The sequence below is a fragment of the Lissotriton helveticus genome, chromosome 11 (assembly GCF_964261635.1).
Source record: "Lissotriton helveticus chromosome 11, aLisHel1.1, whole genome shotgun sequence".
NCBI classification, from domain to species: Eukaryota; Metazoa; Chordata; class Amphibia; order Caudata; family Salamandridae; genus Lissotriton; species Lissotriton helveticus.
Genome location: NC_136072.1, coordinates 159857069 through 159881956, shown reverse-complemented (window position 1 = coordinate 159881956; position 24888 = coordinate 159857069). Strand labels below are relative to the sequence as shown.

The window sequence follows — 24888 nt, the reverse complement described above, 5'->3', positions numbered from 1 at the left end:
GAGCCTCAGCGTCTTACCTTAAGGCTGTCATCTGAATCACACGGCAAAGAGATGAATCTGTGGGGACAGAGAGCTTAGGTCAAAAGGGCGCCTGTAGATAACAAGCGGGAATCACACAGTACGGAGGGACCGCCATGGCGTCTTACCGTCTTCAATTCGGGCAGTGAGTTGAATCGAGTAGCAGCGCTCAGTCGCTATGGTGACTGGCTGCTTACTCGTGGTATACATATCGGGATTGGATCCGGCAGGCGGGAACGCCCACCGATGAATCGGAGACTTGGATTGGGTCCCGGTGAGGCATGACGGGTAGCGTCATTAGTAACCGGGATGCTTATCAAAACAAACCCACGTAGGAGTGGGAGTGTCATCGGAATGCCCAGTCAGCCAAAGTGTCCAAATGCTGGGAAGGGGAGAACAGCGATATGTGCAGCAGGTAGCATTAGGTAAAACATCGGGGGAGAAGTCCGACTAAAGGGGTGGCCCATTTCGGAGGCGCGTGACGACGTAGTAATACAGTCATATTGATTGCGGTAATAATATAAAATTATAAAGGGGCAACTGTATGTAGTGACCGTGGGTATATCAGACCAGGCCCTCGGTATGTAAGAGAGCCTGGAATCAACATTCATGTAATACACCTTGGTAATTATATACAAGTATCGACATTCACATATGCATTACATCATAAGAAGTTACATTGAAAGACCACTTGGAGGAGTGGTTACTCATCGAAGTAAAGGATGTACAGATGTTATACAGAAATTGTACATACATGCAATCATGAGCCGAGTGATTGACTAGTGAGTGGATTACTAAGGCAAGTAAACTACTTATCAATAGCTCGGAGTGAAAAATTGGGCTGGGGAGAGAGCATATAGTAAGGGGGGGTGTTTATATCAGAATGGTACTGTTCCATTCGTCAATAGTGTTCATCCCCTGGTTCACGGAGTCACAAAGAGTGATCCATTTGCTCTCACTTTTATTCAACAGTGTGTGAATGTTGCCACCTCTGGTTGGTAAAGTGATCTGTTCAATGACCTGCCATTTAAAGTCCGTGTCTTTGTGATTGAATAGCAGAAAATGCGGGACCATGGGTGATGTAGACACTTCACAGTTGATGCGGCTCTTGTGCTGTATGATCCTGTTTTTTATCATTTGTGTGGTCTGGCCGATGTATAGAAGGCCACACGGGCATTCAATTGCGTAAATTACGTTAGATGATCTGCAATTGGTATGACTCTTAAGGGTCTGTACCTTTCCTTTGTATTGGAATGTCTTGGTGTTCAGTGTCAGTTCGCATACAGAGCAGTTTTGGCATCTGTAATGTCAGAGGACCGGGGGCAGTCCCCATGCTGCAGTGATGCTGTTTTGTTCAGGTTTTTTCTCCGGCCAGGTGATGGCTCGTACTAGATGTGTAGAGAGATTGTCACCCCTTTGGTAGGAGAACAGAGGCTCATCCTTGAAGGGGGCGAATGGACGTAAGATGGACCAGTTTCTCTTAATTATTCTGGCTACCTCGTTGCTGTTGGGGGAGAATTTAGAGACGAAGGGGATTCTCTTCAGAGGTTGTTTGGTCTGAGGCGCGAGAAGATGTTCTCTGTGGCAATACCATGCTCTCTTACGTGCCCGAGTGATTAGTTTTTTTGGGTATCCGCGTGTGAGTAGCTTCTGAGTCAGGACATCTGCTTCCCTGAAATAATCATGGCGCCATTTGCAGTTGCGCCTGAGTCGTAGGAACTGCCCATAGGGCAGGCCATCCCGGGCAGGCCATCCCGGAGTCCTCTAGGATGGTAGCTGGTGTACTGCAGCAGGGTGTTTCTTTCAGTCGTTTTTCGGAACAAACGGGTACCTAATTTACCTTCTTCGGCATGGATGGTCACGTCTAAGAAGGGTAGGTCATTTGTTTTACACTCACTGGTGAAACGTAGGTGATCTTGGGATTGATTCAACCAGTCCATGAAGGTTTTTAGGCGTTCTCTTGTACCTGTCCAGAGTAACAGAATATCGTCGATGTAGCGCCGCCAGAGACGAATATTACTGTAGAAAGGGTTAGTAGGCTGGAGGAAAATCATTTTTTCGAGATGGTGCACATAAAGTATGGCAAAATTGGGGGCAAAACAAGCGCCCATTGAGACTCCTTTAATCTGTAGATAAAAAGTGTCATCGTATAAGAAGTAGTTGTTTTGGAGGGCGATACGGAGTAAATTCATAATGAATTGTGTAGGAATTCTGGTAGGCAATAGGCGCTGCTACTCGATTCAACTCACTGCCCGAATTGAAGACGGTAAGACGCCATGGCGGTCCCTCCGTACTGTGCGATTCCCACTTGTTATCTACAGGCGCCCTTTTGACCTAAGCTCTCTGTCCCCACAGATTCATCTCTTTGCCGTGTGATTCAGATGACAGCCTTACGGTAAGACGCTGAGCCTCAGGCATGGAACGACATGAAAGCGCGTATGAGGAACTAATCTGAGGCTCCGCCCTATGGAAGGCTCTGACCCCAGATTCTGGCAGGCTGTTGGAGGGGTGGAGTAGAGATGTCTGAGAGGTCCAGTTTAACAAGCCCAGAAGGGTGTAGTGCGCGCGCGCTCGTGTTGCTGGTCTGAGTGGTTCGCGTGCCCATGTTGCTGGTCTGAGTGGTGTGTGCTGAAAGTTTAAAAAAAACAAGCCCGGGAGTTGTGTGCGCACGGAAAAAAAAACACGCGAGTGATGCGCGCGAAACGGAAAGTGATCGCATGCTGCAAGGGTGCTGCGAGCGCTTAATGGGCCATGACAGAAAGCCAGATGGTGCCTGGGCGCGTCCCAGGGCGCGAAACCACAAGCTTTAGGCCTTCGTCAGATTTCTAAAGCCCACTTACTAAATGTCTCGCCAGAGCAGCGCATGCGCTGGCTCAGGCGACACCTAAAAAACATAGAGATAAATGACAGGAGTAGCAGGTTCAGAGGGAGAAGCAATGGAGGAGCTGGGTGTTGGAGATGTAAACAACATTTTTTTTTAAGTATGAGGCAGGGAAAGCAATGGACAAGCTTTGTTCAGAAGAGCAATATAGAGATATGCTAGCAGAGCCATTTCAGGTGTATGTGTTCTTTGTTGTAGGACCTGTACGTGGTTGTGAGTGTGTCAGGGTATGTTGCAGAGGTGGTTTAAGAGACAGTGTTGGTGTGCAAGCATTACCAGAGATAAGGATTCAAGAAGTGGTAGGATAATCAAACAAAAAAAGCATGCAGCGGATTTTGCGCACGATTACACAGAATGTTCCTTTTATTGGTGTTGGTGGATTTTTTTTAGCATCTAGGTCTGTTCCTGTCTGTCAGCTTGCTGTGTAAGGTAAATATCACGTGCACCTGTAGCAAAAGAAATGCTGGGAACATGTAATGGAAGAGAATACAAAGGGTCAGGTGGAAGTATGGCACCACAACTCATTGGCACCGAGTAGAAATCAAAAACTAGCATTCTGAAAACAAGAATACCAACTAAATCTGTAATAACGTGTCTGACAACACTTCAAAATAACTTACAGACGACACACAGATTAAATGAAATGTAAGGTGTAATGAATGTTATGAATGACTTTCTAAAGCACTTTGTGTACATCTTGGTGCTGAGATGAGGCAAACCACAGATAAACCCACCACAATAAAGGAGTGTAGAGTGAGGGAGAGAAGTGAGAGGTAAAAATAGTGGGCAATAGAAAGTGTAAGCACAATAGTAGGGTATTATCAATAGTTCTTTTCTGGTGGCATAAGTTGCTGCTCCTTTGGAGGCCCATATAACTGAAGAAAGTTGGGTTTGCCATTTTGAGCACATTTATAGTTTCCCCTCTTCTATCTCCAGTGGTGGATCTGGAAACATCTGAGGGATTGCTGCTTTTTACTTCTCTGTTGAGGAGGTAAGGAAGGGAATATTAGGGCTGTCCAAGAATGTGGCTCGGGCCTGATGGGTTCCCACCACACCTCTACTCTTCTGATGTAGAGGTCTGGGTACCCGTCCTTACGCCCATTATTAACGCAGCAGACATCGCACCCCCGCTACCCCCTCCAAGGTCTTGGGCTAAGTCTATCATTGTACCAGTTTTCAAGAAGGGTGACGGAGATAGTACTCATTGTTACAGGGCAATTTATTTGCTTGATTCGGTTGTAAAGGTGGTAGGATATGTCCTTTTGGACAGACTTTCACGTGGGCAGCTGAAAATAATGCTCTATCCGATGTTTTGTACGGGTTTCACCTGGGGTGCTCAACGACTGATCAATGTTTGAATTTGTATCCGGTATTAAGCAAATATGTTATGGTTTGAACATTTCTAAAGCGCATGTAGAACAACAGGTCTCTTGCCGCAGAGTTATGAAGTCACCATTTGTGAAAGTCTGTGTCTAACTATATACTTGGATGAAAAGCCATGTTTTCAGCTTTTTTTCTGAAGCACATGTAGTCTGTTTCTTGTCTCATTGTAATGGGCAGAGAATTCCAAAATTGGGGTCCTTGTATGGAGAAACGTGACCACCCTGTCCACTTACGTCTGAATCTAGGAAACACCAATAGATTCATATGCACAGATCTAAGAGAGCGTTTCGGGGAGTATCTATGAATCCTTGAGGATATATATTTGGGGCCTATGCCATGAATAGACAGAAATATGATGCAGTCGAACATGGATCGCTGCTCCACTGGGAGACAGTGAAGCTCCTTCCTCAGAGGCCTAACATGGCAGCACCTAGTTTGTTGGTATATGATTCTGGCAGCTTGGTTTTGTATCAGCTGTAGTTGATAGTTTTGGTTGCACGGAAGACCTAGATAGATTGCATTAGCATAGTCAATTTTTGACAGGATCAGGGCAATAATAATTTGAATACTGGCCTCTCTGCTGCAAAATCTTCAAATGTTCCTACATTTCTGTAACTGTAGAAAACAGGAGGAAGCGACCAAACTTATCTGAAATCTCATGGACAGGTCTGTGTCAATTAGTATGCCAAGGCTCTTTACAGTGCTCTTAGGAATAGTTGCAGAGCCGAGCTCCAGAGGCCAATGAGCAGGGGTCCACTGGATTAGTTTATTGTTGGGGATAATAATCTTGGTTGTTTCAGAGTTGAGTTTTAATTGGTTTCAGTTCATCCAGGTCCTAATGAACAACATGGTGTTCCTTAGAGACTCCTTGGAGTCAACTGAGTCATTGATAGTAAAGATCAGCTGCATATCATCCGCATAGTTGTAGATTTACCTTCATTTGTTGAAGCATGAGTTTTGGGAGCAAATGTAGATATTGAAAAGCTAGGGAGACAGAGAGGAGCCGTTTGGTACCCCACAGTTCATGCTAACAATAGCAGAGCTGGGGGGCAATAGCCAAACTGACTGATTTCAATCCTTTAGAAAGGATTTCAACCAATGTCAGGCTGCACCTCTAAGACCCGCTGCCACATTACGATCCATCTGGATGTCATGATCAACTGTATTGACTGCTGCAGTTAGATCCAATAGGATCAAGGCCGGAGTGCAGCACTCATCAGCCTTTCCTTTTAGGTCATCCATAACAGATCGGATGATGGATTCAGTGGAATACTGTAGCTGTAGGTCGTTACTCTAACGATTTAAAAGTCAGTCGCCAGTTTTGGGCTCAAAGGGGGGTCCGGCAGGGTAGTATTTTAGTCCCATTTCTTTTGAATCTTTACATAAATAATTTGGGGCATGTTTTATAGGACTTAAAAGTAGATTGCCCAAAAGTGGGGCAGCACTGTGACGGTATGATTATTTGCCGATGACGCTGTCCTCATGGCCCAGATCGCCTGGGGCTTGCAGGCCCTGTTGAATTAATTTGTCAGTTTTATGGAGGATTTGGATTTATCGATCAATGACAAAAAGTCCTACATGATGGTCATGGGATCTCGATTCACCAAATCTCAGACTTTGAATGTCAGGCCCAAGTTAGTACCAAAGACGTGCATTTCAATATTTGGGAGTGCTTTTTGATTCAGCTATGAACTGGCGTCCTTTGGTATGAAAAAAAGGGGATTTTATCAGAATGAATGGTAAGGTTATTAATTTTGCTTCACAGATGGGTATCAGACCAGCAAGGAACCTTCTACAGATCTACAGGCCCAAGTGTATATCCATAGTAACATATGGGAGTGAGATCTGGAAATAAATTACTCAGGACGAGTTAGAAATGGTTGAGAATACGTTTTTGGACTGTTTTTGAACGTTCCACAAGGCACCCCGGCATTTGTAGTGCAGGAAGAATTGGGGGTGCCTTATTTATCGAACATTACAGCTTTTTGCCCTCTTTCCCTCAGGCTGAAAATTTAGTCTAGCACCGAAGGAGTATGCAGTTCCTGTAGGATGGAGAAAGAAGAGAAGGAGGCTAGGTTGGTCAACACCCTTACTCAGAAGTGGAGTGTGGGTGTCTCCCAATTTGGGAAGTGGGGCCGTCACACACCCATTTAGGTGTCATGCTTCATCATAGGGCTGTAATGCCTGAGGGGCACCCTATGGGGGGCTCTGTGTCGGAGACCTTATTCCCAAGCCGTATAGGTGAGGCGCGTGTGAGAGACCTAGCGGTGTAGATGTGAGGAGAAATAAAATGAGACGCGGTGGTGCTTCAAAATTGATTAACACCAGAATAGGTATACTCATGTACAATCAATCTGTCAGCGGAGACACCTGATGATTTGCACTGCACTCAAATTTATATCTTCAGAGAGAATAGAACCAAGCAGGCTTAGGACGCGATAGATTTGTGAGAACATGATTTTCAATTCTTGAGTGCCTACAGCAGGAAAACCTACATCCTGCTGTACCACCGGCGGTACCTACTTTAATTCAAAGCAAAACAATCTGCTGCTGCACTGCATTACAATACAGGAGGTGAGGCTCCTTGAAGTTCTCCACATACAAAAATTCTGCCTATATGAACACCATGACCAAAGAGCCAAATGGGACAGCTAGCAGAGGAAACCGCTGTTTTTAGGTTTCGCCAGCACAGCGCTTGCAAAATCTTTTATTTTAAAAACCAAACTTAAAAGGGGCTTAGAGACTGCCCATTACTTACCTTCACTTACAACTGGCAGGCTCCTATGTCACTTTACTTACCACTGGCTGGTTCTCATATCACTTGTTTCCTTGCTTCCTATTGGTCATCACATCCTTCTTCCCTCAGTCTCCCTCTTAGGATTTGAGTCTTCGTGGAACCTGGACCAAGAACTGCTTCCGGTGACCAGTGTCCTTTCACCGCAGACACTCTTATTTTTCAACATGCACTCTTATTGAGTACATGTCTCTGCAGTCCCTCTTCTTCACCCCCACTTTTTCTTCAACTGATAGGTCTGCTCATTTGTTGGCTGTTTTCTCATCGTCTCTGCCTGTAGCCCACAGAAGGCAGCTTCGGCATGACCAAAAACCACAGAACAGTGCAGGAAATACAAAACCAACTGTTTGTTGTACTTCTGCGTGCATGTGTTCATGTCTGACAAGGAACCTTTCCGGCTTGCTTTCTGTCTAGGTTTTTTTAGGCAGTCTCCTTCCTGTATGTGTCTGCTTTATTTCCTTGTTTTCCTATCTTGTGACTTTAATTTTTGACTAAAAAGCTCAGCAACAGTGCAGAAATCTGCAAAAAAGAATATTAAAAAAAGAGCACTATGACACAGCCAGCACTGACCGAGTCTCATCGTTTTTTTATTTGTTTTAACCATGTTGCTCAACAGCTCAACTGCTGTGCAATATGTAAAAACAACATTGACAAAGCCAACAGATTTCGTAAAATTGAAACCTATGGAAATTGCCTATGCTTGTTCTCTGTTTGGCGCCCAATTCAGGATCGCCATCATTATCAAAATGAGAAGACTGCTCAGGTGCAGGAGTGATAGGAGCAGCCATCTTTGGAGTAGATGCCAAACACAGACACAGTCTCCTGTGTCAAAATTCACTGAATGTCTCTGCAATCTAGCTGACTGCAGACATGAAAGCTAGATAGTAGTAGCATAAAGTGTGTCTCCCTCATCTTACTGGGTAATTTTCTAATTTTTTTTTTTTTTTAAAGTCTTGACAGCCAAGCTGCACAGAATTACATGGGCTGTGGTTGAAACCAAGAGCAAACACACCTTTAACAGCCTGCCAAACGTATAGTTAAATTTACGAGTGGAGAACAATGTTATTACTATGTATAGCATCCAGACTGAGAAGTCCAAAGTTTTTCTTTGGCCCATGCCTGTAACAATGGGTCAATTATCCTGCAGATCCATGAGCAGGGTGGTACACCGACGCTAAGAGGAGGTTCTCTTGTGTCTCAGCGCTGAACATAAACATATGCAGAAGGCAGAAGTCTAGAGCAAAATGTCCTCACTCGGATGCTGAAGACAACCACTGGCTATCCTTGTGGGCTGCCGTAAAATGTGAACAACACTCGCAGTAAAGTCAATGGCTGAAGAAGGCTGCTCACTTAATTTGGTGTACTAATGTTGCCTTGTGGTCTGACCCAAAAAGTGAATAACTAAAAAAAACAAGCAATAAGAAGGTTGAAACAAAGACCCTGCTTTGATAACACAAATATGTAGAGAGAGCTAAATATGTGTATCTCAGACATAAAAAAGTTATCTGATGTAGAGAAGTGGAAGAATACAATTTATCTACTTGAAAGGATGGAAAAAACGTATGATCTAGGGCAGGTACAAACACAAGAAGAGGAAAGCCACTGAATAAGAAGCAAGCAAATTAGATAAACAAGAAAGCAACCACCGACAGGCAGTATGCTGAAGCAAAAACCACTGTAAACATTGGTAAAGGCCACAATAAGTTTCGATAATTGCGTTTGGCTGGCTGTAGGAGAGACATGAAAGGAAGTGTGCATGTTACACAAATTCTTGTTCATGCACCACACCTGGCATCCAGGATCTTTACAAGCCACAACGGCAACAGAAGCTGGCATGCTGTTTAAAATATTTTAAGCCACAGCTAGAAACAATCCAGAAGGGGAAGATCATGCTGGGTTAAGCCACATGTATTCCAACAGAGTACCTCTCCCCAGGGCAATAACCAAGGTTTCCTGGAGTCAGCGTATCATAGCTCCCTGAAATGAAGGAGCCTTTGCCCCCCCCTTCCTCTCATCCGATGGGTCTACGGCCATCAGAAGATTCAGCTGCTCTGCATTTTATAGAGGAAATTGAGCTCCTGCACCTTAAACCTTTCCCCTAGGCCAGCAGTTGTTAACCTGTAGACTGGGTACTCAGGAGTTACGCGATTGCTCAGAAGGTTAAATAATATTACCAGATTAAGAAAGTATATGCAGATAAAGGAGCAAAATGTAAAATTGGGCATTTTAACACGTTAAATAAATATAAAGGAATCTGAAATTGGAGGATAAAAATTAAGTTGGTGTTCTCAGGCTGGTTTGAATGAGCACTGTAAAAGAGGTAGAGCACTGTAAACGCCTCAAAACAGAACACAATATCGACAATGGGAGGCATCAGTTGAATTTGGAAAATCCCCAACCTTCCAATTAAAATTACATTTTGATTATACTTGTTTGTAAATTAAGTATTTCATCAATTGTGTACTCGTTAATTTGACAAATGCTTTTTTTGTATTTTTGTGTATTGTTTTGTGGTTCCGATCATTATAATTGCTTATGCTTGGGTCCCTGACTTCCAGTAATGACTCAGTGGGGGTCCCCGGAATCCAAAAATGATTCAGTTGGAGTCCCCGTTTTTTGGTAATTATAATTGGGATCCACGGAAGTCAACAATAAGAACATCTGTCTTAGGTTATGGCTTCATGGGCCCCAACATGTTTTTCAGGTACATCCATGAATGGCTCATATCCAGTACAGTTTTTTCTTTACATTCTGCAGCTTGTAGACTTGATTTAATAATGTAACAAACAAGGCTGCAAATGCCAGAATGAAACGACAATACATGGGCTGGATAAGCTACTCATGAATGAACCAGGCAAACTTGAGCTTATGGCCCCAGGTATCTATCCGCTCTTGGCTTTTAATGATGAAAAAAGAACCTATCCTCTACAGTCCACCCACGTGCCAAACCTTGTACAGAGGCCCAAGCAGTCTGCTGCTTCGTGATCTTTTAGGTAAAATGGATCCACTGCTCTTAACTCGCATCCCTGTGCTATGGCACCAAGGCTCCCACGCAGAAACTAAATTGAGCCCCTGCAACTACCAGTCCTCCCATTGTCCTGTCTCGGCGGACCTTGGCAATAAGCCCCCTTTGAATCTTTATGATAAGATTGACTGCCTACACCTCACCCACTTTCCAGGATAAGGATCTGAGGCGCTCATAAGGCCGGACACTGTGCAGATCTGCATATGAACCCTGCTGCCATTCTGACTTGGTGGACGCCATGAACCTACCCGCTTCAACAACAACACCAAACTCATCTTCCCAAAGTGACCATCTCCCAGAAAGACAGACAGCCAGGAAACAAGCTGAATGTGGGCATACATCAAGGTATTTTCTTTTTCAAATTTTTAAGCAATTATTCAGGGCGACTATCCTGAGACTATGGTACAAAGATCTATCAATGTTGTTTAAGGAATTGCAACCCTTTGGAGAGACTGAAAAATGTGTATGTGAAATTGTTTTACATTAATTTCACTTGAGCAGGTTTGGCTGCTCTTTTTAGTTTGCCAAGTTTGTTATTGTTTAATGGAAGCAAGCTAACTGCGATTTTTACATGCATCTTTTCTTCAATTATATGTATGGAATCTGCCTTTTCCGCAGGGTCACCCCTGAATTATAACCATTTGGTGGACCGTACTGTACTGCTGATTTTTAGATTCTGCACACTGGGGCACTGCTGTTTTGCAGATTGGCGTATTTAACTTTTCTATAAAACCATCGTATACGGTGCAGTAATACAACCAGGGCGTGAAAGATTAATGGACTGCAGTGCTAACTGTGCCATCCACTAGTATGACAAAACAAAACAAGGCTTCAGGCCTACCTTGTGTAGCCTGACTCTTGCAGTGTAAAGACTGCAGTATGCCCTGTCAAAATAACTCTTGACAGGAGAAAACATCCTTTTAAATATTAACTCATCCCTATGTAGGCCTTGCAGCTCACAAGGAAGGGTGGATGGCATTTAAAAGTGGGGCATGCTGAAAACTAATGTTACCATGTCTCTACAGTGACCCGGACAAAAAAGCTATTTCACTTTGGCAGGCCTAGAAAAAGGATTATTAAGAAAGTTACCCTGCCTGAAGTTCCAAGAAACTCATTTGCATTAACTATACTGCAACTCCCAGGCTGAGCTCAGCTTAGTATAGAACAAGAAGTGAAATTCAGCGCAATAGCAAATAATAGGCTGACCCGAATGGGCAGAGATGACTCCTCTGAACACAATAATATAGTGGAAGTTGTGGGCATCCTGTGACACCATACCGTCAATTCCCGCTTGACAGGCATGTTGAGCCAAATGCAACATTTTGGGCACTATTGGAAGGGAGAGAACAGGAAGTAAAGGCAGTCCTTTTGAATCCTGTGTGGTTGCTTTAGGGCCCTGCATGTTTCCTACCATGGTTCTGTGTCTAGGTTTGTTATGGGTATAGCGCCTGCCTCAATTTGGATTTTAGGGCTAGCTAGACATGTGAGGACACTGGCGATTTCCCTATGACAGACCGGCATATATCCCTCCCACCCCCCACCCCCATCATAGCCCGGGTTTAGTGTGCCCGAAGACTTTCAGCATCTTGGAAATGCCCTGACCACATGGCTTTTTAGGCCTGCTTGCAGTGAGGCAAACGAGCTACTGAAAATGTGGGTAGGGTTAGCCACGGGAACTTTTACTTCAGTGGTTGGGGAGTGCCAAGGAGTTGCCAATAGCTGTGGTCAGGCATAAATGTAGCACCCCCAGGGACTGTCTTCAGAACGCTTTCTAGACCTGTGGAAGATAAGCAGAGGGTTGGACCTACTGTCTGTGACCTGAGAGGAGCTCTGAATGACAGTACCTGCCTAGACTTTTACCCAGGACAAATAAACGGACTCCAAGGGATAGGAAGCAGACCTCACATGTGGCTACAGTGAGACAAAAAGCTGTAAGAGGCCTTTTTCTGAAGTAGCAAGCTGGCCCGTGGTAACTGGAACTAGACTGGACCCGGCAGTTAGCCTTTGCCCGACATTCTATGCATCTCTAGGTGCCTCCCCTATGGTTGGGGTGGGGGGGCTCCCAGAGGAGGGTGGATTCGAAGTGTATTCCTGTGGATTGGGACTTAAAGACTAGGGCAGAAGGTAAATACTTTGAACAGGACGAACCTGGTTAATTGAATCAGACCCACGCTCCATCTCAGTCAGCTTGAAATTGGACTTAGGTCCCCATCTACCGCAGCCATAAATATTAGTGGGAAACAGGTAAGTAAATATTTATTGCATATGGTTAGTTAAAACCTTTACAAAATGGAGTACAAAACAGTATACGAACTAGCCTTGGTTAAAATGCATTTACACTCTTTAAAAAACAAGTTCTTTTTAAAAACAGTATTACATCGTCTGTGGCCTGAGCCTCACCTAACATATCAGTCCTTCGGACTGGGTCCGCACCATTTTTTCAGTTTTCTGGATTAGGAGGCTTGCCTTCTGTAAGAATTTGGAGGCCCTACAGGCCGTTTGCAACTGGAAACTGTTCAGTGCTAGCATAACGGCAGGCCTGCATGTTCTGATTTGATAAAAACGAAATATTTGTAATAGGTAGTAACGTCTCAAACTAGCCAATGATGGACAGATGCACAGAATGTGAGTCAGTGTTTCTTCCGAACGGCCACAGAGTCTGCATAGGGATGTTTGCCATGTTTGCTTCCATGCTGGGGTCTGATCCTTTGTGGTGTAGGTGCCCAGACGTATGCGTAGGAGCATTTGTTGTGTGGACGGTGTTATATAGTTTACTAGGTATGGTTGTGGGGCACTTCTCTCATACGTGGCTAGCACCGTCCAACCATGTTTTTTCTTTGCGAGGGCGGCTTTGTCAACAATCATGGATTTTTGTTTTGCTGTACTGTTGGCTATTTTATTTAAGGCCATAAAGGGGTGGTTTGTATTCCATGCCTCTCGCATATTAAGTTGTGTCAGTGCGTCTTCCAAAGATGTTTTCCATACGTTTTTTGCATTTGTTCGGTTGTTAATTTCGCACCAACAATGGCCCATCAGCGTGTCCTCACTTGCTGCCCTTAATTTCCAGTTCATTTTTAGTATCCCGGCTTGCCTGACTTGATGCTGATTTGAAAGCCCGAATTCCAGGCGTACTTCCGCTTGTGATACAGACCTTGGTATGTGAAAGATGTATTTGAACAGATTTGACTGTTGTAAGTTCAAGAAGTTTGTGTCTTTGCCTCTGAATAGCTCCGAACCATACGTGAGAGGGGGGTAAAAACTTTGCCTCAATCACTTTCAAGAGGTAATGGTTGGAGGGGCTTTTCAATTTTGTTTTCAGTAACATTAGAGCAAACCGTAGTTTATTGGACTGCGCTTTTCTATGCAGTTGGTGAGTTTTTAATGACCAGCTTGAGTCGACCACTACCCCCAGGTACTTGTAAGAGTTACTTGACTCTATAGTGTTACCCGCATTTGAAGGGTTGTCGCCCTTGCCGGGATGAGAAGCAGACGATCTTTGTTTTATTATAGTTAATTTGCAAGCCATTCGCAGAGATGTATTCATGCAATTTTGTGATGGAGCGTTGTAGACCCAGAGGGGTCTGGCTGCAGAGAACTATGTCGTCGGCATACTGTAAGCTCCTTATTTTGTATTGAGCTAGCTTTGGCGGGTCAGTTTGTGTCTCCGCAATGCGCTTGTCAAGGTCGGCGGTGAAGATGTTGAAAAGGGTTGGGGCTAATACGCATCCCTGCTTCAGGCCGATTAGGGTGGGGATTTTTGTTGTTGTTCTATCTCCAGTGCCTAATTTGATCTTGACCCAGGTGGATGAGTATAATTCTATTATTGCTCGTAACAAGTTAGGAGGAGTGCCTCAATTGGCCATCTTTTGCCATAGGATCTCCCTTGGGACAGTGTCGAACGCCGCCTTTAGGTCTACGAAACAGGTGTACAATTTTGTTGACCTTTCCTTTGCTCTTTCGACGAGGAGATTTAATGCTAGAAGTTTACATGTGGTGTTGGTTCCGGGCCTAAACCCCGTCTGGGTGATTGGAAGGATATGTTTAGAACTAACCCAGTCTTCCAGATCTCTCAGGAGATTAGATGCGTAAATTTTTGCCTCCACGTCGATTAGAGCGATCAGCCTATAATTGGCTGGGCCTGTTCTTGCACCTGCTTTAAATATTGGGTGTAAAATGCTCCCTCTCCATGATGTAGGAATGTTTCCTGTTTGAAAGGCATTGTTGAACAAGGGAGTAAGGTATTCCGCCCAAAAGGATTGGTCAAATTTGAAGAGGCCGTTTGGCAAACCGTTTGGGCCTGGCGCACCTTTTGACCGTAGTTTTTTGATGACCATATGAACTTGGGATGGCGTGAACCGATGTTCTTCGCAGTTTTGGGCCGCTTCTTGATTTTCGTATTAGTGGGAAACAGGTGTTTTGGCACTACTTCTTGTCAAAATTAAAAATTAAAATACTCTGTTCCCCTTATTGGATTTTTGTTATTTTGTTGTTTTTACTCTTTTTTTTTAATTCATTTTGAGATTTCTAATATTTTTTTTAACGTTATTACTGTTTTGGTGCTGCATAATTACTTTACTTATTGCCCTAGGTTAGGCCCGTTTGCTCTGTGTCATAACTACCAGGGCATTGATCTGGTTAATTGAGCGACAATGAGGGTTCATCCTGACTTGGGTTGTGATTATTCCTTGGAATGGAAAGTCTCCCAACCCAAATAATAATCCAATTTCTTACAACAGAGGTTCTTAACCTTTTGACTTCTGGAGAGCCCAATTAATCATTAATGTAACCCGGGGACCCCAACCCCTAATCATTATTTGAATTCAGTGACCCCGCACTGAGTCATGACTGCTAGACGAGGGCCCCAGTCTAAGCATTGTCTATGATTTGAACCTCAAAAAAATACACACACAAATGCAGAAGAAAAAACATTCAAACAAATACAGAAATGATGACATTTTATTTAATTCACTAACAATTTTTTTTTAAATTATTTTAATACGAAGGTTGGAGATTTTCTGAGTTCAATTGAGGCCACTCATCAGCCATACTATATTCTGCTTGATGCACTTGCACTGCTCCCACAAATCAATCTGAGGACTCGAATTACATTTTTAGTCTACAATTACAAATTTCTTCACATTTACAGTAGGTTTTTAAAATTTCAATTGTACATTTAGCTTCTTCATTTATATACACTTTAATAATCTGTTATTATTTAATTTTCTAAATAGTCACGGACCCACTGAGAACACTTTGCGGACTCCCTGAGGTCCCCAACCACAGGCTAGGAACCACAGTCTTACAACATTGATCGATATTTTTCTCCCATAGAAAATGCTAATATTTTAGTGGTTGAAAAAGATGTTTGCTGGATTTATCAGAGGTACAAACTGGACAAAAATAAAGTTGTGTTCTACATGTAACTATGAATTGGGTAAGACTATTGTATCACATTGCCCTATAGCGTTTTCTACATAGAGTGGGATTGGCCCCCGGATTCCTTCTATGCTAATCCTGTCTTTCATAAGTGGGAGGATGGAAGGGGACAAGGTTTAAACAGCAACTCCACTTGAGCGGTTTGGCTTGGTATTCTTATAGAATAATGATTTTAGAATGGGACAGGTAGTTTGGCCTCAAAGGTGTCCAAGCAAGAGATTACGGTCGCTGACGGAACTCTTTCTTTGGCCATTCAGAACTGAATTGCCGACAACATTGTGAAGATGAATGGGGAGTAGATGGAGGTCTGATCCTCAGAGGAAATAATCCTCACTGAAATATTGGGTTGTGGCCCACCCAGTTGATACCTACGCCTTCATCTAGTGGTGGAAAAAACAAATCTTTGTATTGCTTACGATTAGGAACTTTTCAAAAGTTCGGCCTCAAAATTTCTCTATGCTGCTTCTTGAAACTTTGTCTCCCACAGAAATCCTTGCAGTTTAATGCGGTTCTGCAAGCAAAAAAAAAAAAAAGGGGGCGGTAGCACCTGCATAGCTTTTTTGCCTGGACCACTGGATGCCGCAAGTCACAGCTGCCAGAGGACAAGAATCAGACAGATCAATGATCCCAGAGTACATAGTTAGGCTCACTTGACGAGTATGCAAATTCGCTCAGGTGTTTACAGTGCAACATGCTCTGCAATGGTTTCCTGTTAAACAGAGGAACTAGTTCTAGGAGGTTTTCCTTATTCAAAGTGACTTCTATAAATAGTGTGTGTCAGAAATCCTTGTTGTTAATGTTTCTGCCAGGTTTCTCCTGTTTAACTCGCAGGCCCTGCTCTGAAATCCATGCTTACGAAGACACTAAGCGGAGGCAGTGATTTCCAATTCAAAGAGTAAACTTGCAGCATTGTCACTTCGGCTTATGGCCTACCGCAGAATTTTCTGGAGAGTAGTGAACAGTCTTACTTTGTTAGTTGTTTGTCCCTCTCTAATGTGCTTTGCCATTTGTTAGTTTATTTGATGCCTCCTACTGGGATAGCCCCTTGCACTTTGACATCTTTCTGGTGGTATTGAATCTAAGTGGTCTTTTGCTAACCAACAGTTTATGCCTTAAGGACATATCAAGACCAAGCTATTAGCATGCATAACTGCATATAACAATAGCAGACACTTCTTTAAACACTCTCCACCATCAATAAGAGCACAAGGTGGGTTAAATTAGATATATAGTAAAATAACCCATAACATACGAAACCAGCACTAAGCCAGTATCTCCTTTTATGGCAAAACTGTAGAAGTACAAACATTACAGAAGAAGTTCATATTGAAAAACATTTCAAAATAAATATAAATTCTGGCCCTACTACTGTATCAATTAGGACCTAAGAAAGAAATATGCACATTTCCCGGGGATATTCTATACCATCTACTGAAAAGTAAGGTACCTATAAAATAATCCACTCTGTGGCCCATCATGTTGGTAGACTTGGTTGGGCAGTTGAATCGCAGGTATTTAGCCACAGCTTTTTCATCTTTGGTTGGTTCACCAACTTCCTATAAACACAAAAAGGTAAGGAACCAATTAGTTTCACAAGTTCAAACCATACTGTCGGATTTAGTACGGTGAAAATAAAATACCATATGCTGTGTGTTTAAATAAGACCTAAACAGAAAGGCAGATAACTGGAGTAAATAAATAAATGTGCCTTTTATTTCATTGATGGATTAAGACACTCATTAAGTCATCTGGCACATATTTTGTTACTCATCTTTGCACTCATGCATCTATTCACTGACTCATACCTGCCTTCACCTTCTGACACAACCAGAATAAAACACACTCAAACTCAAGAATACATGCCAAGATAAATTAAAAGAATACAAGTAACAAAAAGAAAACATGCTGCTTTCTAAACACGGTGGGCATATGCTAACAACAAAGCAGGTGTCAGTCTTGCAGAGGTATTGTAAATAGTCTATTGTCATTTTAAAGTTCCAGCATGGCCGCCACATTTACAATTAACTTGTTGCCAGTCTTGAAATGTTAAAAGAATAATACACTATGGTCAATATTCCATAATGGTTTAGAGGAAGTGACCAGGCAGGATAAGGAGCAAGGCAGATGAAATGAGAGGCAAGCAAGTAACTCGTTACCACTGCCCGAGAGCTGCATGTATCCTCTTAGGAAATATTAAAATAAAATAAGAGGAAAAGCAAAGAAATAAAAGGGGGACTGTATTAGGAGAAACTGAAAACTAAAGCACCAGTCAAACAACAGCCCGGACTCTGTAGTTGCACTCATTTTTAGGTGGACGCACACGTGATCAGAAAATGTCATCATTCACATGGCAAAAGAGCCAATGACTGATGTTGCTTAAACCTTTACCCCATGCAGCGCAGTGCCATGGGCATAGGTAGTTTAAATGACACTGAGACAGACCAATGGCAGAACAGTGCAGACCCAAAAGCACTCCGCAAGTCTATATGGATAGATATTTATGTACGTATTATTTAATTTATTATTTTGACAGCCAAGAAGAGATTCAGGAAAGACTCATTACAGTGCAAATCTATCCCTAGTGCTGGTAAGAGGTGGTAAACAACACTAAAGTAATTCCCTACAAAGGTAGTCTGACATTTCAGGTAACAAAAAACTCAGCTATAGGCTTTAATAAAGCAAAATAATAATCCAGCGAAAATGCTTATTAACTTTGACTTATGATTTTAACAATCAATATGCAAGGCCTACTTCCGTTTATGGCAACTTTTTATAATAGTTCAGTCCGAAGGCATCCGAAATATTTTTTCTAGTGATCCAATCGGGCTTCTAGCTGTTACCATTCGTTTGTCACCATAATCAAATGAGTCCTCCTGTACTAAGCGTCAGCCTTCCTACAAGGAAACCATCAGACATACAGGCACAAAATGACATAGTATACAAAATTACAGTTGCCAATGAAAAACAGAGGGTCTAACAAGGATACGAACAGGGAAAATCTTCTATAATACGGTTTGTCAGAAGAGGTAACCAACACCAAAACCCTTACCTACTACAGTAATCTATGAGATTCCATGAAACAAAATAACCAACTGCTGTTGGCTTTAATGTTGAGTGCTGAAAATCTACTCTTAAATGTCTATTGACTTTACCATATGTTTTTCACAATCAACATGTCAGGTCCACTGTCGTTATAGTAGCATTTCATTATAAGCAATCAGACCTATAATCTTTAACATTTGTCACCAAAACCAACTCAGACGTATTGTGCTGCTCATAAGACTTCTCACAAAGCAATCATGAGGTATACCGTAATAAAATTACATGTACAAAACACAGTTGTCGAAACAAATCCTAACTAACACAGTCAAATACTTAGAAGGATTACCATAGTCAGAGGCGCAACTAGAGCCACATTTCGGGGGGGGGGGGGGCGCTAAGAAAACATTTCGGGGTGGGCTGAATCTTTAGGCAATCGGCAGAGTCGAGCTGCAGGGGCTCTTAGAAGGGGTGAAACAACCACAAAGCCCCATTAACATGCACAAAGTCTTTTAAAGACCTGTGAAGTGCTCGGGAGCGGCTGTGGGGGGGGGGGGGGGGGGGGAATGGGGCTGAAGTCCTTTGAGGCCAATGGGTGTTGCGCGCCTGACCATAGTGCAAATCGACAATCCTCAGTTTGTTTGGGGGAGTCACCAACACCAAAACCCTTACCCACTATGGTAATATGCAAGAATACTTGTAACAAAATACCTGTCTACAAGCTTTAGCTCAGTGCAATAACAATCCACACTTAAAAGTCTATTGCCTACTTCTTTAACTTTCCATTATGAAACGATCACACCTGAGGAATCGGACATCACTTCTCCCAGTGAACCGATAAGGCCTCTTGCCTTTACCAATGATTTGACGCTTTAGAATACAACCCTACTGACAAGAATCATCACCGTGACGGGGGCGCACATCCGATATGGCCGCACACCGGTGAGGCTCTGGGCGCCCGGTGAAGAAATCCGACATAAATGCGTATATATGCCTGTCCTGTCTCTTCGTTGATACTGACAAGCGCAAGCCTAAACGAGCGCGCACTTAGGACCCGGCCCCCCGGCCCCCGCTCCTACCTCGGCTAGAGTTCCTGGCAGCTGGTCCACCCAATGGGGTGGCCGGCCGCGTAAGCCCTTCCGGTGCATCCTGTGACGCGTTTCCGGTGGGACAGAGGGCGGGGTCAGGGGACCTATTTAGGGCCCGGGGGCAGTGACCTCTGTCTCTTAGCCCTCTGTTCCACCGGACCGGTTGCTGGTCGCGGAAGCGTCCTCTCCCACTTCCCGCCTTTTCTAATTTAACTTAATTTAAATCCCCATTCGAATCGAGGCGGAGGTCGGCAGATCCTCGGGTGGCAGCGAGTCAGCACAGCAGTTCCATGGCGAGGGACGATGAGGGAAAGAGCGTCGAGGTCGGAGGCCGTTCATCTCGCCAGGTGAGGAGTCGGGTGTGCTCGGGGGCCTGGGTGCAGCCGCGGAGTTTCTGTAGGTAGTGCGGGGACTAGGTTGCTTCGGTGGTCTGCGGCTGCCGGCAGGGCCCTGGGCTCACGGGCTCCTTTCTGGGCGACGTGGACGGTCGGGGGTGGGGACCGGGTGCGGGGATCCCCTTCCCTTTGTTTGTATAAAGTTTTAATTGAGGCCAGAGTAAAGAAAGTCAATATCAGCCAGACTTTCGATAATCCGGTCCGTTTTACTATATAATGTAACTGGTGCTATGTAAGGCGCTCTGATTCACTATTCATGTTCACGCTATACGAACTGGGGATGTGGGTTCGAGCCTCGGAATCCACGCTAACCATCCTGTGAGTCTGGGCAAAACATTTAATCTCCCAACAAATGATTGTGTCCCTATGTAATGTAATTTATGCTAGGTAAGGCGCTCGGATTCATGCTTCACGCTATTTAAAACCATAGCTGCCAGGGTTTCAGATTGCTATGTGTGACGTTTTTAAACATTGATTTAATGTGTGAGGAATGTTGCTGGTTAGTGGTGTGTACGCAGGGTGTCTTGGGGCACATACATTAAGACTGGTGTTACAGGCAAGACACGCACATGCCCATCTGGGTGACGAGTGTACACTTGGTGAACTGTTGGTCATAGGCGACCGAAAGCAGCTACCTAACCTCTGCTCTAGAATTTATGACACGGAAAATGCGTCCTATTTCATATGGAATAATGAGTACGTAATTTTTAGTCCGGATATTGGTTGAGCCACTTCCCTCTATCTTCATGCATGGAGGGAAAGATAACCTTTTAACCCTGCACAGCTTTGCATTGCCTGTTGACGAGATTTAGGCGGTGCAAATGCTACTTGTGTACACTGGAAAATTATTACCTCTTCGTCCCATGCCTTTACCGTTTAACATTACATTTGATTAGACATCTGTTGTTCAGCCCGAAGGTACGCTGGGGTATACGCATGCTTACGTTATCTGTAGGGGCCTGGTACCAGCTGTCAGTTGACCTTTAGGGTCGGCTAGTCTAACAATGAGCAGGAATAAAAAGCCATTGTAGCGTTTTAAAACAAATGTGTTAAAGCTCTGTGTGTCCCGATTTCCCCCGTGTCTGCCTGTGTGTTGAGTATACATTCTGTGGCGGCTCTTACCAAATAAGGAGAAGTAGGGCGGGGATGAATTCCTTTATCTGAAGAGGGAAGTGCGGAGAACATGTCTAAATGAGGCGCACAAGGGGAAGTACACGGCAATAGTGCAACTTGATGCGGTCTAGTCACTGCCTGGCACCATTGGTTCATAGACTTTCTAGATCCATGCTAAGGAGAAATTCCCTAATCAATCACGTTTCTCGGCATCACCTGGTCAGGCACTGGTTGTATTTTCAAGGTTGGATGAGCACAGCACAAACCTGGTAATAAGGGGGGCACGTACTTTGGTTGCCACTCATAATAATTGGTTTTAAGCACTTTCATTACAGAGTATGGTACTGTGGTTGTTGTTGTATTTTATGAAGATATTTCAATAGCGCTAACTACCCCTGGGGGAGACTGAGGCTCTTACCTGCATGGAGAGCAAACTACACAATTTTAAGGGTGCTGTATTTGTTTTGTGATAAGAGAAAAGTGTCTGCATTTATGATTTTGTCCCGTTGTACAAAACTTGTGCTAAAGGAAACATGCTTCAGTAGTGTTTTCCCTTTTCAGACAGATATCTCTGACAACAACGAGCCTCACATTTCTAATTGGGGGCCCAGCCCGGTAGGGTTGCACTACCTTCCACAAATCACAAACGACTTGTTCTTGCTCCTAGCTCACTAAATGACTTTAAGGCATTAGCTAGGTAGATGCGAATGAATATGATGGACCCCTTAGGCAACAGCCTTCAAAGCAGCGGTCTTGTTTGAAGAAAAACGTACACACAGTGGACCTGAAAGCTAATACATCACGACCGTCCTCAAGGGCTTTGCGTTTACATTAGTGATGTATTTCAGGAGGTCGTTTCTCACCACTATGATATGAACCGAGTGATCTGAGACAGTGCTACCTGCTTCTGGTGCCTGAGATCCCCCGGAGAACCTGTGGGACAATTTGCCGCCTCTGCTTTGCTGCCTGAAGAGCTGCTGTGCCGCCCTATTCCCTGGCCTGCGAGCACTCACTGTTGCTTGGGCTGCTGCTGGGCCGTGGACACTACAATACTCCCCGGTCCCCCACGAGGTGCCAGGCCGCTGCGGCCTCTGCGGGGACTGTCCATCTGCCTTGGCGGAACCGCTTGGAGCCAACCCGCACCTTCTCCATACCGGCCCTGTTCCCATGAGGTGAGCCGCGCACCAGATCCTGGGTGCTCCGACCTCCCCCAAGGCACGCTTCTCCATAGCGGCGTGTGCGGCGGCTCTGCTCCGAACCCCCTCCCGAGTGACAGGACGTCTGGGCCTGGGGGTGGATGCCCGCCATATTGACTTGTGGCGTATTCCTCCCGCATTTAACTGCTCCTTATCGCGCCGGAGGAGGACCAACATTGCTTCCCTGTTCGCGCTGTGTGCAGCGCTTTAAACTACTATTCTCCCTCGGCGCCGCATTTTTGTCACCAGCGCCTCGAGGCGGATTTGCGACAGCCTGCTGCTCTGCGCCTTTGCGGATTGCTGCTGTGAGGAGGGGTGGGGGGCATTGATCGGTCCCCCCCCCTGCTGTGCTTCTTCTTTGTCTCATTGCCACCAAGCCTGCCCCTGGACACTAAGCCTCCCACTTCTTCTTTACACTGCATAGTGCGGTGTGGGCCACGTCTGGAGGGGTGTAATATTGGTGTGGCTGGCCCCCTCGCGCCCCGTGGTACCTTTGGGCGTTACAGCTGCTGCCTGCCTTTCTGCCAGCACTGTGCTCCCCTTCTACTAGCAGAGGCAGTCCCCTAACAGTTTCTTCTGGTATACCAGCTCTGCAGACTCTTAGCCACCACCTTAATTTGCACCGGACCTTGCCTCTGCCCTCACACTGCTTACATCGTGTGCCAAAGACTTTGCCATTCTGCACGCTATACGCAGCTCACGACCCCCCTATGCCTGCTGCCTTCATAGATACGAGGGGATTCGCCAGGGGCGCCCCAGCTGTGCACAGACGGGCGGGCTGACCGGCCGGCCTGACATCTCTACTCCTACGGTCTCACTCAGTAAACGGGAAGTACGGACAATGTGCCTGGCCCTTGGGATCCTGTGGTCTACTCTCCTCTCTTTGGGCTTCGAGGCTATGGGGAAAACTGACGCCCGACAACCTCGGTTGACGTTTGACTCCGAGAAAGCTAACACACGCTCCACCTCGGTTGACTCTGAGACATCTTACATGGCGCCTGGACCGCCTGCCTCACAATCCTCTGGTGACGAAGTTAAGTCACTTCTCCTAGCGGTGCAGCACAGCTTGACAGACTGGTCTGGCAAAATGGATTCCATGAACAGCCGCCTTGACTTTCTTGTTCATAAAGTCGACAAGCACGACGGACAACTTAAAGAGGCCGAACGTCGCATCTCTGAGACGGAAGACACCACATCTCAACTTCAAGCCCGCGTCACGACAATGGATAAGTTGCTGCAGGTTATCGCGGGCAAGAACGAGGATATCGAGGCGCGCGGACGACGCAACAACATCCGCCTCATTGGCATACCCGAATCGACTAACACAGGCCGTCAAGAAGACTATGTTGAACGTCTCCTGAAACGCTGCTTTGGCGCGGACTCCTCACCACACCTGGTCGTGGAGCACGCCTATCGTTCCTTGGGGCCGCACCTGCCCCAGGTGCCCCTCCTCGACCTATTATTGCCAGGCTGTTGAACTTTAGAGACCGCGATGTGGCACTACAGAAAGCTCGCGAAACAAAACCTCTGCAATTTGACGGCAATGCCTTTTCAGCTTATCCAGAATTCACCCTCGCAGTTCAGGAGGCGCGTCGGAAATTTCTACCCGCGAAGCAAAAACTTCGGAAGGAGAACATAGAATATGCACTCCTATACCCTGCAAAACTCCAGATCTTTCACGACGGTAAACACATCATTTGTGTAAATCCACAACAAGTTGACGGCTTCTTGAAGAAGCTGGCTCGTGAATCACCTCGGCGCAATCAGGCATCTAGACCCTCCTCGCCGTCCGACAATTGAACTTTCACCATGATGGAGGTCTCCCTGTCACCTGACGTCACTTGTCTTGCCCTCTGATCCAGTGAGGCACATGGCGGACCCATGATCATCTACAGCTGGCCACTGCGCAGGTTATGCCTGTCACGCTCCTGAATGTTTAGTGACGGTTCCTGTTCAGATAAGTGTTCTGGGTGGCTCTGATGGGCGTGACCTTCATTGGTATATGTGTTGCAACCAAATCTCTGAACATTGGACAGGTACATTTACTGTTTCACCGGGCACCCCTCTCCCCCAAGCCGTTGGTCTTCCCTCTGGCGAGAGGACATGGTTCTCCTATTCCCTCCTGGGTGTATTACATAGCGTTGCTGGACATGTGAGTGGGTGTATTGTTATCCACTTGCTGGGAATCTGGGACAAGGGATGGGCATGCGCAGGGCCGTCGGTGATTTCAGCATGTGTGCGCGCACGTTCACCCATCTCCTGTCCCACTTCCAGAGCAAGTCAGCCTCCCGCAATCAATCACACACGCACACAGACACACAGACACCCCCCTCCCCCTGTGGACCATCCACTGTCACCAGGCCGCAGGCGGTGTCACTCATGTCAGCTGCTGCAGAGACGATCCCCTACGTGCTCACCTGTAGCCAGTGCTCTCCCTCGCCCTGCTAGTCAGCAGCATGCAGGTACCAGGGACACGGTACGGGCTGCCTTACGTGCCTAGCTTCTTTGCCACGCCTGCTG

At 45.2% G+C, this 24888-nt stretch overlaps 1 protein-coding gene across 1 annotated transcript in view; it reads right to left on the bottom strand.

The window, feature by feature from the left end:
• The window catches only part of SEC62 (SEC62 preprotein translocation factor), a 135985-nt gene that overhangs the window by 80460 nt on the left and 30637 nt on the right, over positions 1–24888 (bottom strand). Inside the window, exon 2 of the mRNA XM_078666083.1 lies at positions 16985–17093. Within this exon, the coding sequence (XP_078522209.1) occupies positions 16985–17093 (109 nt within the window). The remainder of the gene's footprint in view (positions 1–16984; positions 17094–24888) is intronic.